The sequence below is a fragment of the Nanorana parkeri genome, unplaced genomic scaffold (genome assembly GCF_000935625.1).
Source record: "Nanorana parkeri isolate BGI_ZX_2015 unplaced genomic scaffold, ASM93562v1 scaffold758, whole genome shotgun sequence".
Classification (NCBI taxonomy): domain Eukaryota; kingdom Metazoa; phylum Chordata; class Amphibia; order Anura; family Dicroglossidae; genus Nanorana; species Nanorana parkeri.
The window spans coordinates 143,516-155,956 of NW_017307026.1; the positions used below are offsets into that span (position 1 = coordinate 143,516).

The 12,441-nt window shown below is 41.3% G+C and overlaps 1 protein-coding gene across 1 annotated transcript in view; it reads right to left on the reverse strand.

Annotated features, from left to right (window-relative positions):
- The window catches only part of DIP2B (disco interacting protein 2 homolog B), a 181,664-nt gene that overhangs the window by 14,643 nt on the left and 154,580 nt on the right, over positions 1–12,441 (reverse strand). Inside the window, exons 22-28 of the mRNA XM_018564543.1 lie at positions 10,724–10,838; positions 9,586–9,787; positions 8,314–8,423; positions 5,258–5,338; positions 4,881–5,004; positions 1,709–1,830; positions 439–550 (exon numbers count right to left, since the gene is read on the reverse strand). Coding sequence (XP_018420045.1) covers positions 439–550; positions 1,709–1,830; positions 4,881–5,004; positions 5,258–5,338; positions 8,314–8,423; positions 9,586–9,787; positions 10,724–10,838 — 866 coding nt within the window. The remainder of the gene's footprint in view (positions 1–438; positions 551–1,708; positions 1,831–4,880; positions 5,005–5,257; positions 5,339–8,313; positions 8,424–9,585; positions 9,788–10,723; positions 10,839–12,441) is intronic.

Sequence of the window (12,441 nt, forward strand, 5' to 3'; positions counted from 1 at the left end):
TTACTCTTTTTAAAAAAAAAAAAAAAGAACAATTAAAATGGGGGAAAAAAAACCCATACAAAAATGAAACGTTGAAAGTTGAAATATTAATGGTCAAAAAACAATAGAAGAGCTTATTAGGGTTAATAAAGGATTAAATATAAACATTTTAATTCAAATACATTTTCAATGGAACTTCCAAACACTTTAAAAGTTTTATTTTACACAAAGGAGGTGGCAGCTGCTTCTGGATTACAGAATAAGTCCCAGCTGTGAAAAAGGTTATTAGTGGCTTCCCAGCCATGGTGAGCGGAAGAGGAGCAGGACATACCTGAGGTATGCTCAAGGTACATTATTAAAGTTTATGAGCACATACTTTGTACACCTTAGGTTCACAACTGGTTAACAACCTATGTAACTTCTGTATACGTCTGCTGTGTAATAGCAGAAAATAGTCACCTGTGTCTATGATGATTGGCCATGTTTTCACATCCACCGCTGCTGCCGCGTCTTTGGACTTTAGTAATCTCAGTAAAGTTTGTGTAGTGAGAATGCAGGAAGCTTTACTAACCTAATACAAAATGAGACATTTCGATTAAAACACAATCAAAGAACTGGTAATTCCACTTCAAGGTGTTAAAGCAATCAAAGGATGAAAATTCAAATCACAAAAATTATACAAGTAAAAATGAATGCTAACCCAGGGTGCTTTATTATTACAGCGTGCGCTTGCTAGTGACCCCCAATGCTGGGGAGTGGGGTTTATTATTAGAGCCTGCCAATGACCAGCAATGCTGGAGGTTACTATTGAGGCCATTAACACTAATGTTGGAGCTTGCTATTACTGCAACTAACACCTATAAAGGGGCTTATTTTACCCCCACACTACAAAACATACACTGTGAAGAGACACAAAGTTTATTGCACACGCCCATGGGTGTTGAGCAGTATTTATCTTTTTAATCCCTTCGAGGCATGTCTCCTATTTGCACATGTTGGCACAAATGCAGGGAATGGCATCACTGAGCTCCTGCATGTCGACTGGATATGCTAAATTCAGTCTCTGTATAAAGTTGCTATTGTACTTACTGCTGCTGCTACCTGCCCTTCACCAGCCAATTCCGCTCCCACCCAGAGTGTGCATGATAATTAAAGTGATACTAAACTCAGGAGTTACATCTTAAAAATGCAATCAGGTACCTTAACTATTAACAAAAAACTATCCTACATATAGTTTACTCATTTGTATTGAGATTGTAGTCAATCACGGGAGCAAGCTTGGAGCGGTGGGTACTTTACAACACACACAGGGACCATGGGGAACAAAAGTAGTCACCCTCCAGAAGGAAGGACAGTGTCGGCACCAATTCAGAGATGATCTGAGGATCTACAGCCGAGTGATACACACATAAGGTACAGTTGGTACTTGAATGTATTTTTAAGATTTAACTCCTGAGTTTGTCACTTTAAATTTAGCAATGTAATCTAACTGCGGACCTTATGTAAAGACTTGTTTGTACCCTTTTAAACAAATGGCTGTAGGAAAAACATTGAAGGCAAGACCAAACCCAATGCAACAGCACATGACTGCACTTAGAAAGTTAGAAACAAATGATTGCTAGATATGCCAACTACACCACTGCACTACAAATAACTGCCACCATTGCTAATAGTACAATGTAGAAAATATATAGTGATGTGTTATACACATCCTTCAGAATCAACTTACATCTACAATCATTCGCACTGTAGGTAAGGTTGCAGTGAGGTTCTGAGCGTGTGGAGGCCGGACTGTTACGGGAATGCAGCCAGCATATAAACACCCATAAAATGCTGCAATCAACTCAACTCCTGGAAAGAAAAAAGATGCGTTAGTGAAATAGTAAGAAAATATCCTCAAGCTGAATCAAATATTCACTGTGGATGTCATTTACAACTCAACTTGTACTCAGATCCTTGCGTGCATGGGCTCAGGGGTATTACTGTCTGCTTGAAAACCCAGCAGTGCAAATAACTCATGCGTTATGACTTTTAGACAATTCTTTTGACAACAAACGTAGGAAAACAACATACTATTAAAGATAGAACAAGTATTTATGAATATTCCGAAACAGCAAAACAACGCATAAGAAATTTGTAACATTTCTATCTTCAGATCTTCTTATCAGTGTTGGATTGGAAAGAAAGTAATGTTACATTGGCAAAATCATTCAAACTCAGCAGGATAGTGATATATTACAGGAGGCCATCGAGAAACGGGCAGAAGACAATACATTTTGGAAAGGATATACACCTAGGCCATAGTAACAGATCGGTTAAGGTCAGTCTGAGATGGGTTTGTGCTTTGTTATTACTCCTCTATACACGTCAATAAGAATGAACAGACACATCTCAATAGATCATGTACGCTAGTCCTCACAGTTTGGAAAGCAGACAGTGAAGCCGCTAGGAATACTAGCCAACAGAAGAGAAGTGCTCAAGGCCAAGCGGAAGCTATGGAAGGAAACAGAATTTCAAGGTGTAGAAAAGGGAGATAAACATAATATGAGCATATTGTTACTGCATATATCACCCCTAATACTCAGCCGTAAAAAGGACAAAGGAGATTTGAAGACAGATCAAAAGATACACAACTAAATTAGGAAAAGGGATGGGATGTTTAAAAATTAATAGGTTACAAAATTAGGACCTGTATACATTGGAGAAGTAATGTATTATAAGCAGCACATGGAGCCAATCAGTTCATGTGCTGAAAATCATGCTTATAGGAGGAGAAAGCAGAGTGACAGAGAGATGAGCTCATCACTGTGCTACTTCTCCTTTCACTGTCCAGTGACAGGTTAGGGTGGGTCCAGAACCCTTCAGAGGCTCATAGGAAGTGGGTTAAATAATACTGACCATAAGACTAGGGACAGCGAAGGGTAAAGCTTTGGATTGAAGGTGAGTGTGTTGCAGCAAAAGCTGGTTTTGTTATTATACCGAATAACAAGCTTTTCACTTTTACCTTATTTTTGACTAAAGTTATGTTTTAAGTGTTTATTCTAAGGTAGAGGTAAAACTAATTACACGGGGAGGAAACACCATGGTTTTTTTTTTTTTTTGCATGGAATCTTTATTGAAGGTTTTTGTTAGACAAACAGATCAATCCTTAGTAGGAAAAAATGTAATCACACCTACAGAAGTAATAGCAGTAGAAGAGAACAATATCAAACAACTTCACAATCAATTCATGGCACTTGTTGTGGAGGGGGCAGGCGGGGTGAGGATTGGAATAAAAGGACTAGGAGGTTGCAAGTGGTTTGGTAGCAGTATTAGTTGAGTATGAGCCATAGGTTGGAACGTTAAAGGACATCTAACGTTTCCAGAAAGCTGGCGGCCTTAGAGGCGAGATACCGAAACCCCATTTCACTATCAGTATAGGAAAGGATTCCTTACAGTAAAGGAAGACCTGCTGATTCAGAAAGTAGAATACAAAGGCAAAAAATGGAATTTTCACATCATAGGGCGCTTTTACATCTTTGGCATCAATAGTCATTTCTAAATGCCAGGTACAGGAAATTGACCTAAATGTCTTCATGAGCTCAGGAAAGAATATTTCACTATCTGTGTGACAAAACTGGACAGTTTACCAGAAAACGTTGTACCAAGTTCCTCTAGATCAGTGGCTGTCAACTACCACGAGGCCTTAACTGTGGCCCCTGACCTCATCAAAGGGCTGAGAGTAATATTCAGTATCTGTAATGCTACAGAAACCTGCAAGAGACTGCAGAACTACTAGCGAGAATGGGCAGAAACAAGGCCAGGTGCAGTTAGACATATGCTGTAAGAGACAGAGACTGGGAACATGTTACATGAGACTGCTAGAGATCACTGCCAGTACAACCCCTGTACAAAATCAACAATCCCACTGCTGACTGCTGGGCTCTAAGGCCTGGTTCACATCTGGGCGTTTTACAGCGCGTTCCTACGCGCTGTAAAACGCTCAACATGTGAAAACCAAAAATTGCCTATGGGCATGGTTCCCACCTGGGCGTATTTCAGCGCGTAGGAACGCACTGAAAAACGCCCTATGCCCAAAGAAGTACAGGAGCTTCTTTGGGGGCGTATTTGCCACGCGTTTCCATTGGTATTCCCGAGTGTGGATCGGGGTTAGCAAAGCGGTAACCCTGAGCCACACTCGGGAATACAGCGTACAGGTCTTATCTTGTACGCGATCCCCGCTGTGTCCTCCGTCGGCTGCCGACTTCCGTCCCTTGCGAGCGGCTGCGTCGGCAGGAAGTTTGAAAGTGAAAAAAAATAAATACATTTTTAAAAATAGAGAAAATAAGGAAAAAAAAATAAAATAAAATCATACCGCCAGTGAAACGCGCGTTTCACTGAACGAAAAAAAAAAGAGCTGAAAACCGAGCAGAAAAAATATGCTCAGGTGTCAACCCAGCCTAAGAGTCACATGGCAAGTACCAAAGGACCACATGTAAAGCTGGGCTGAATGAAAAAAATAGAACAGATTCCTCCATCATTGCTTATGAGCATTGATGGATGAATCACGTGCTATTTTCTTTGTATTCTGACAGTGGGCACCGTCCTCTGTTACAATACCCGCTGACTGGCTGCTGGCTTTGTTCATTTGAAGATTTTCCAACCGGCTCCTTCCATCAGCTGATTGAGGGATGCTGGCTGGAAGGGTGCTGATCACAGCACCCACTGTGTGAAATTTGCATAATGTATGGCCAGCCTTAGACACCGGGCTTCAGGCCAAAGCTGCTGCAGCTTGTGAAAGGATAAGCTTAGCAGACATGTGTCTTTTTTCAACCTAAATACTTATTTAACAATACAACAAAAAAACACCTAGTCTATTTCAGTGTAAGATATTTCTAATATTGCAGAATCTCGTCACTTACCAGGAGGATACAGAAGCACCACATTATCCCCAACATTGAGATGTCCTTTTTCAACCAAAGCGGCAGCTATCTTTTCTGCTCTCTTGTGTAACTGCAGACAGGAAGCCGTACAAATCGCTGTTCCCTGATAGCAAAGGAAATACAAATATCAGAATACCCAGCAGAGGTTTCCATGAATAAAATTAACTGTCAGGCTAGCTGACTAGTAGAAGTACTGTCAGGCTAGCTGACTAGTAGAAGTACTGTCAGGCTAGCTGACTAGTAGAAGTACTGTCAGGCTAGCTGCAGGATATTTCCAAAATCCAAACACTTTAGGTTTCTTCTTTTAAACAGAGGTTACTATTAAAGAAAAGAGTAAAAGAGTGGCATCAGAGTACCTTGGCATTAAGCAGTATGAAGAGATTGTGCTCAGGTGTTGTCTGTGCTCTCCATTGAAGGATCTCAGTCAGGTACAGATGCTGTGGATAGGACAGAGTTACATATTAGAAGACAAGTGAACAAAGTGCTAAGTAGGAAACATATAACTCAGGTTGGCCAATATTTTAGGAGCTATAAACATATAAAACAGTTCTGTAGTTAGTTTAGTCATGCCTATAAGGACTTAAAAAGAAATCATCTTATCATTTGTGATACGAGATATGCATTCATTAAAAATGAAATGTATTTATTAAACAGTTCAGTGTAAACACCGGAATTTGACCACTATGAGGTTCTTGCAATCCCCTTTGCAGCAGAACAAGGGGCCAATTAGTTGTGTTGCAGTACTTGTGTGCCGACAGAGAACAAGCTGACAGGTGGAGAACGCAGGACAACAGAGAGATGTGCTCATCAGTCTGCTGCTTCTCCTCTACTATCCACTCCCCACCTGGGAATGGGGAGGAGCCCTAGTTGTATCACTTAACTCCCATAGAGATATGTCAGGGCACCGATCTGGCTCTGCTGTGGTGCAAGGCTGTGCAAATCCCAAAGCAATAGAAGTAACAGAAATAAATACAAAGCATTTGGCAGGTAAAAAAGCTCATATGTGGGTTCCGATGGTTTATTTAGCGGAATGCCTCGAATTGGACTTTAAAACAGCATTTTTATTAACCCTTTGCAGTGGGGCTACTCCTGAATTGCAAGGGTTAACTGCTCATTTTTGTGTCAGTTAAAAGAAGAAAAATTATACTCACCTGAACTTAGGTGCTGGCTTGATCTTAGACTGGTCCCCGGAGTCTCTCTCCCCCTGCGCTGCAGTGGTCTAAAGTCCCAAAAATCATCACGTTCCATACACAGTGTATAGATGTAAGGGTGCTTAGGAACATTCCAATGGGGCAGTATAGGAGGAGAGAGGCTTCAGTGACCGGAGAAGCAGGCGGTCGGCTCAGGGGAGTATAACCTTTTTTGTTTTTTTGAGCACCTAGACAAAAAGAAGCACTTAACCCTTGCAGTACGGGGGGTAGCCCCACTGCAAGGGTTAAGATCACTTTTGCCTAGAGTTTTTCTTGAATATACTCGAGTATAAACCGTCCCGATTATAAGCCGAGGTACCTAATTTTACAAAAAAAAAAATGGGAAAAAGTATTGACCCGAAGGGTTTCTAAAACCCAAAATAATACATGTAATATATGCAGCGTACCAGTCCTTAAATTAGGTGGCTGTATTGGTTTGCTTCGATCAGGCTTTTTATTTTTTATTTTCACCTGGTTATCCTGTGAGTAACACACTTCCTGTCCCAGGCTGGAGTGGCTTTCTTAACAAAAGGAAGATACAATTGTTTTATGCTTCCAGTTCCACTCACAAGAAGCGACAAGGATGCTGCATTTTTTCTGTACTTGCTGCAAATGTTCTTGGACTGAAAAAAATGTAGCCACTACATCTGAGGACATGAAATATATTCTTTTTATGGTTCATGTGTTTCATTATGCTTTAACTAGAGTAAGCCTTGCCACAAGCCACTCCTATGGGACTTCCCTAAATGCATGGCAGCCCCAGTGGTATGCCTGGCTGGTGCACGCTTAGTTATTTCGGTGCCTCATCCACCCTGATTAGTGGTGGCAGTCTGTTGGGTGTACAGACAAGGGGCGGCCTGTCCAATCACATGACAAGATTGCTAAAATCTATACATCTGATGATACAGGTACCCACCACTTGTCAGAGCACATGGAGCAACAAAAGAACTAAGCAGTACGCACACAGAGCCAACAGTAAGGCTTCTATTTGTTCTAGCCTGACCCTGTCAATATACAATATCACACAGGTTATCTCTCCCCAAAATATCACTGGCCTCTGCACTATGAATACAGTTCTATGTGATGAGCTAAGAGCTTTTTGGTGTTCTAAACAAACAGAGGGATTGCAGAATAGGATTTGTTAACAGTCTGCCAGCTACCATGTGTTCTTAGCACATAATTCTCTTTCCCAGCCAGCTTTCAGGCCATCTCCATGCAGCATAGTCTTACATTGTGAATTAGGAAAATGAGCGAGGAGCAGAATGCACGCTGACAGCTAAGCAAGGACGTTGGGATCAGTGTTCAGTTCTGTAAAAAGATTGCAGTGGGATGCTATGATATAGAAGGGACCTAATGATGCTTAACTGTGTAAGCAGTGTTCTTTAAAGGGAAAACATATATATTTGAGAAAATACTGTATTTGAGTTGTTACTGCAGAGTTTCTTATTTGTTTATGGAACTTTCACATCTTTACATGCTGACTCTTTCATATTGTTTTTATTGTATTAGTTGTAGAGATTGGCAGAGCCACTACAGGCAATAAGACATAACAGCCATAATAAGATATCAATCGCACAGGGAATTAACTCAACAGATTGCATTGTGTGAAGGAGCAGTATAGCAGCACCATTGTGTAGTACTTCAAAGCAGGAAGCAGTGCCCGTGTTTAACCCCTTCATGACCGAGGCCCTTTTTTCTGCATCTGTAATCTGCATCGCTCCCAGAGAGCGGAGAGGAGATCGGCAAGCGGACATTTACCACTCTCCTCCCCAGCTTCCCTCCACACATTAGATGCCGGTCCTGGGCCTGCAGCAGGGGCAGCGTAGCCCGGGAAACATGGGGGAGGGTGTCAGGCCGGGGGGGATGGCCAGCTTGCTGGCCCTTAGAAGCAATCTGGCAACAGCTGAGTCGCCAGAATCGCTTCTATTGTAAAGCCGGCCGCTGGCTCTACAAATGTAAACAGAGTCTTGGCGGCTTTAGTTCAAACGAGCCCACTGCCAGTGATGTACTATGGACATCGCTGGTCACGAAGGGGTTTAATGGGCAAATATGGCTCCCCCAAGCATCTATATAATTACTAATACATAGAAACATGATTTTTGGGAAAATTGCCATATATTGATAACTATTTATTTCAAAATCTGATCTCATTTACATGTTTATCTTAAAAAAAAACCCCCACAAGACCAATTATTCCCCCCCTGCCCAAGACATTTAGTTACCTTTTTTGCCATGTCATTTTCTTCAATCTGGCCAAGGTCCCTCCCTGATGCTTGAGCTATTCTTTTTCCAGCAACCAGATTACCAACCATGACAGAGGCTGGGCCAACTCCTTCATGGCATAGAAAAGAGGAGAAAACAGGTTAGTGCCTCTTTAAATCATGAGAACAATGAGAAATCAACATTCGTGCCTCAATTATGAAGAATCAACAAACATCAATATTAAAAGAAACCGTCACAAATGGGTATTGATAATAATCAGAATCTTTACATATGAAAAGTTAAAGTGTATGTAAACCTTAACTATGACCTTCTGTTATTTGATAACTGCTGGTCTGTTAAATATTCAAATAAAACCATTTTGTTACATCTGTTCAATAAGTGCAAAAAGAATAAAATATACGTTTATCATGTCAGAAAATGCAGAACTGTCCTGCATCCTGTGCACACTTCCTGTGATACATCAAGTAGTCTTAAATAGCCCTCCCAGTGTTTATTCTGGACTACAAGAATCCTGTATGTTGTCAGCCTCAAACAGGACTTATAAGCCGAGTGCATTTCTGGCAGATCAACAGGTATTGTTTCTGTACTCTGCCCTGACACACTTTAAGCGCTGCAACCTTATCTCCTAATATAGCAGAATAGCAGTTTGCGCAGAATTATCTCAAAGGAAAGTTAACGTGAAGGCCCTAAAAGTCTCCACTGGGGTTCATCTCCTGCCTCTGCTCGGTGCACATACAAGGCAGTCATAAAACTTCCAAATAACAAAGGTGCTTTCAGAATTACACAATAGAAATCTAAAGGTTTAGTTAATTGATAGTTTTGCCCTCCTTCTACATCTCATGGTCGAAAAGATCGGGGCTTCAAATCATGCACCCCTAATGCTTCCTGTTTGACAGAGGATGCACTAAAACCCAAGGACACATAGCTATCACTGGGAAGTAAGGCTGCACTGTTATCCCTCAGTATCATGACATTCCAAGGTCTGCTTTTTTGGGAGCCCCTCTGCTTTCAAGTAATGTTTTATTTGGGGGATGGGGGCTCCCAGAAAAGGGGATCTTGCATGTTCATCCAAAGTCTACTTTAATAATGATAGAATGCTATGCCTGTGCTGAAGTTCACTGACTTGCACGCTTGTCTGTTTCATTGCATTCAGTCTTGGCCTAGTTTCTGGTCCCTGTAGGCTGGAATCTGACTGGCTACTATAAGCAAAGATGCCCACTTCACTTTAAAATGAAAAAAGCAATGTTGGTAATATAACAGATAATATTTACCTGGCTGTTTTTGCCGTGGCTTTGGCAAATTAGTTACACATGTGTGAGGACACATGAGGATGTTACACGGGTGCAAAGTGCCTTCCAGAAAGTGCTGTTTAGTTTGGGATAAGTGGATTCCTCCAAGTGGAGTTTTTGGCAATGTGTTAGCAGGGACTAGAGCAAGACAGTACACTCCCGCTTGGTGGATACTATCGATGGCCTAAAGAACAAGAACAATGAATAAATAATATTTATAAAAATATTTTTAAATATAGGTGTCGAGTGCAGTATTAAATGTACCACAATAAGTTCACTTTTCAAACTAGGGCTTCTATGGCCCTGATTTCCTCTACATATAATGCAATGCTCTGATGATGAGTCTTAAAAGCCTGAAGAGCTTTCCCAGTGACAAAGTAATAAAGTTGAGGCCAGAATGTTCTCTATGCTAATGCATCAGCAGATTTGCAACCTGGCTAAAGCTGTGTATGTACGTGTTCGCACTGTGGGTGCCGCTATTGGCACCCTTACGCCTGGGATCTCTCGATCAGCTCAAAGGAGCCGGTTGGAAAATTCTCAGCCGATTATAGCTAGCAGCCAATCAGCCAGAATTGAATGCAAACAAATCAATCCATCAATGCTCAAACAAAAAAAATAGACACGTGTATACCCAGGCTTAATACTTGTAAGGCCTCATATTTACATTCAACAAAATGGGGAAAAATACCTTACCAACCTGCAATGTATCAATTGCTTCCTTTTGATGCTTGTGTATATAAAACCTACACAAACCCCAAAGAGGCCCAGAAAAAAACAGGCCCCGAGAGGCAACCAATTCCAGGACACTTGATGAACAGCAAGTACTGTCGGTGTAAGCAAAGCCTAGCAATTGACCACAAATGTTACTGTCAAAAACAGCTACTTGGACAAATGAAATAACTTTATAATCATATACATCAACATAAACCTAAACGTTTAATAAGAAAAACAACTTTCAACGTTAACAACATCCTGAAATATAACGGACCCAAAACCATTCTAGTAACACTTCAATATGTTTCATAATACTCACATAAGTTATTTAAATACTAAAACAAATAAAAGGTAAAAAAATAAATAAAATAGGTAAAATAGAGATAAATGTAGTAAAACGACTTACTTGCAAGACACGACTCATCCACTGGAATGAATCCTCCTCTGAGGCATCAGGCCGCTGCTCTGCCACCACCACAACTCTTTCATCGTAGAACACAGAGACAGAGAACACGGCAATCCTGAAATAAACATCCAAACAAGGAACTCAATACCCTTAGTAAAGTCTCTAATACACCAAGGTAACTGGTAGATGCCATCAGAGGCCCATGACTGTTTGCACTATAAGCCATGTCGCCCTAGCATGGAAGCTCATCTTCTAAGACCCAAACGTTGCTGAAACATGGACAAAACAGTTAGCATTTAATGTTAATAAGGTCTAATGAAAAGCCAGAGCTGGTGCCATGAGGGAAGATTTCCCCAAAGTCCTATCGAAAGGCAAATATGTTGATCCGAAGGCTATAATGTTTCAGTTACTGACATAAAACAAATAAACTTCACTAGCTGCATGCTTGTTTCTGGTAAGTGACTGATGTCATTGGCATCTATCATTTTCAGAAAAAGATCAGCCATAGCAGCCACTGTATCTCTCTCTGCACAGCAATGCCTGACCAAGCAGACATGCCCCTTAACCCCTTAAGGACAAAGGCCTTTTTTTGTTTCCATGTTATAATCCACATTTTAGGCCTGAAAGTTACTTAAAACCCCCAAACATGATATATTTTCTAAAAGCCAAGACCCTATAGAATACAATGGTGCCAGTTGCAAATTTTTACGTTGCACGACATTAGTGCAACTTATTATCAAACCCAAACATTCTGTGAAAAATTTACTAAAGTTACATTTAGTGCCCAAAACACGATATAAAACCATTTTTTTTGGTAAAAGATAAAACATGAGGTTACAACGAGTAAATAGATACCCAACATTCCCAGGTTAAAAATTGTGTGCATCTGTGAAACTTCAACAGAATTCAGTACCCCAAAAAGTCCATACACAAGGCTGTAAAAGCCCCCACAGGTTATCAGTTCAGAGATACGCATGAATATTGTCCCCAGGATTATTGCTCTCACTCTGGAGTGTGCGGCAATATCCAACATGTGTAGCGCAATCGTCGTTTTCATACGCAGTCACACCCGGTGCCTCTTTACATGACAACGCGTGTGCTCATGAGGGATTTAAAATAATTTTTTACAATAATTTTTACATTTTATTTAATATATATTTTTTTTAACTAATTGCTATCACCTAGGGGGCTTACAAGCCTCCCCATGTGATAGCATATTGGTGGTGACAGGTGCTCTTTAAGGTGATACTGGGAGTCCAAAAGACCCCTAGTATCACCTTTACACTCTTAATAAGCTATTGAAGTGCAGATCGCACTTCAATAGCTTATTGCTGGGCTTCAGGAGCCCAGCAATGAAAGCTCAGGGACCGGAAGTGATGCAATACGCGTCGCTCCTGGACCCATTGAACGGGGAGGAGATTGGTGAACTGACGTTCACCGCTCTCCTCCCCAGTTTCCTGCCGACACCAGAGATGCTGATCCCGGGCCCATAGGAGGGGCAGCTGACACAGTGGGGGTGTCGGGCAAGGGACGGTCAATTTACCGGATCATAGCAGCGATCTGGCCACAGCTGAGTGGCCAGAATCGCTTCTACTATAAAGCTGGCCGCCGGCTCTACAAATATGAACAGAGTCCTGGTGGGTCTGTTTAACCCCTTGAGGATTCATGACGGGATTATCCAGTCATGGGTCGTGAAGGGGGTTAAACATGTCATACAG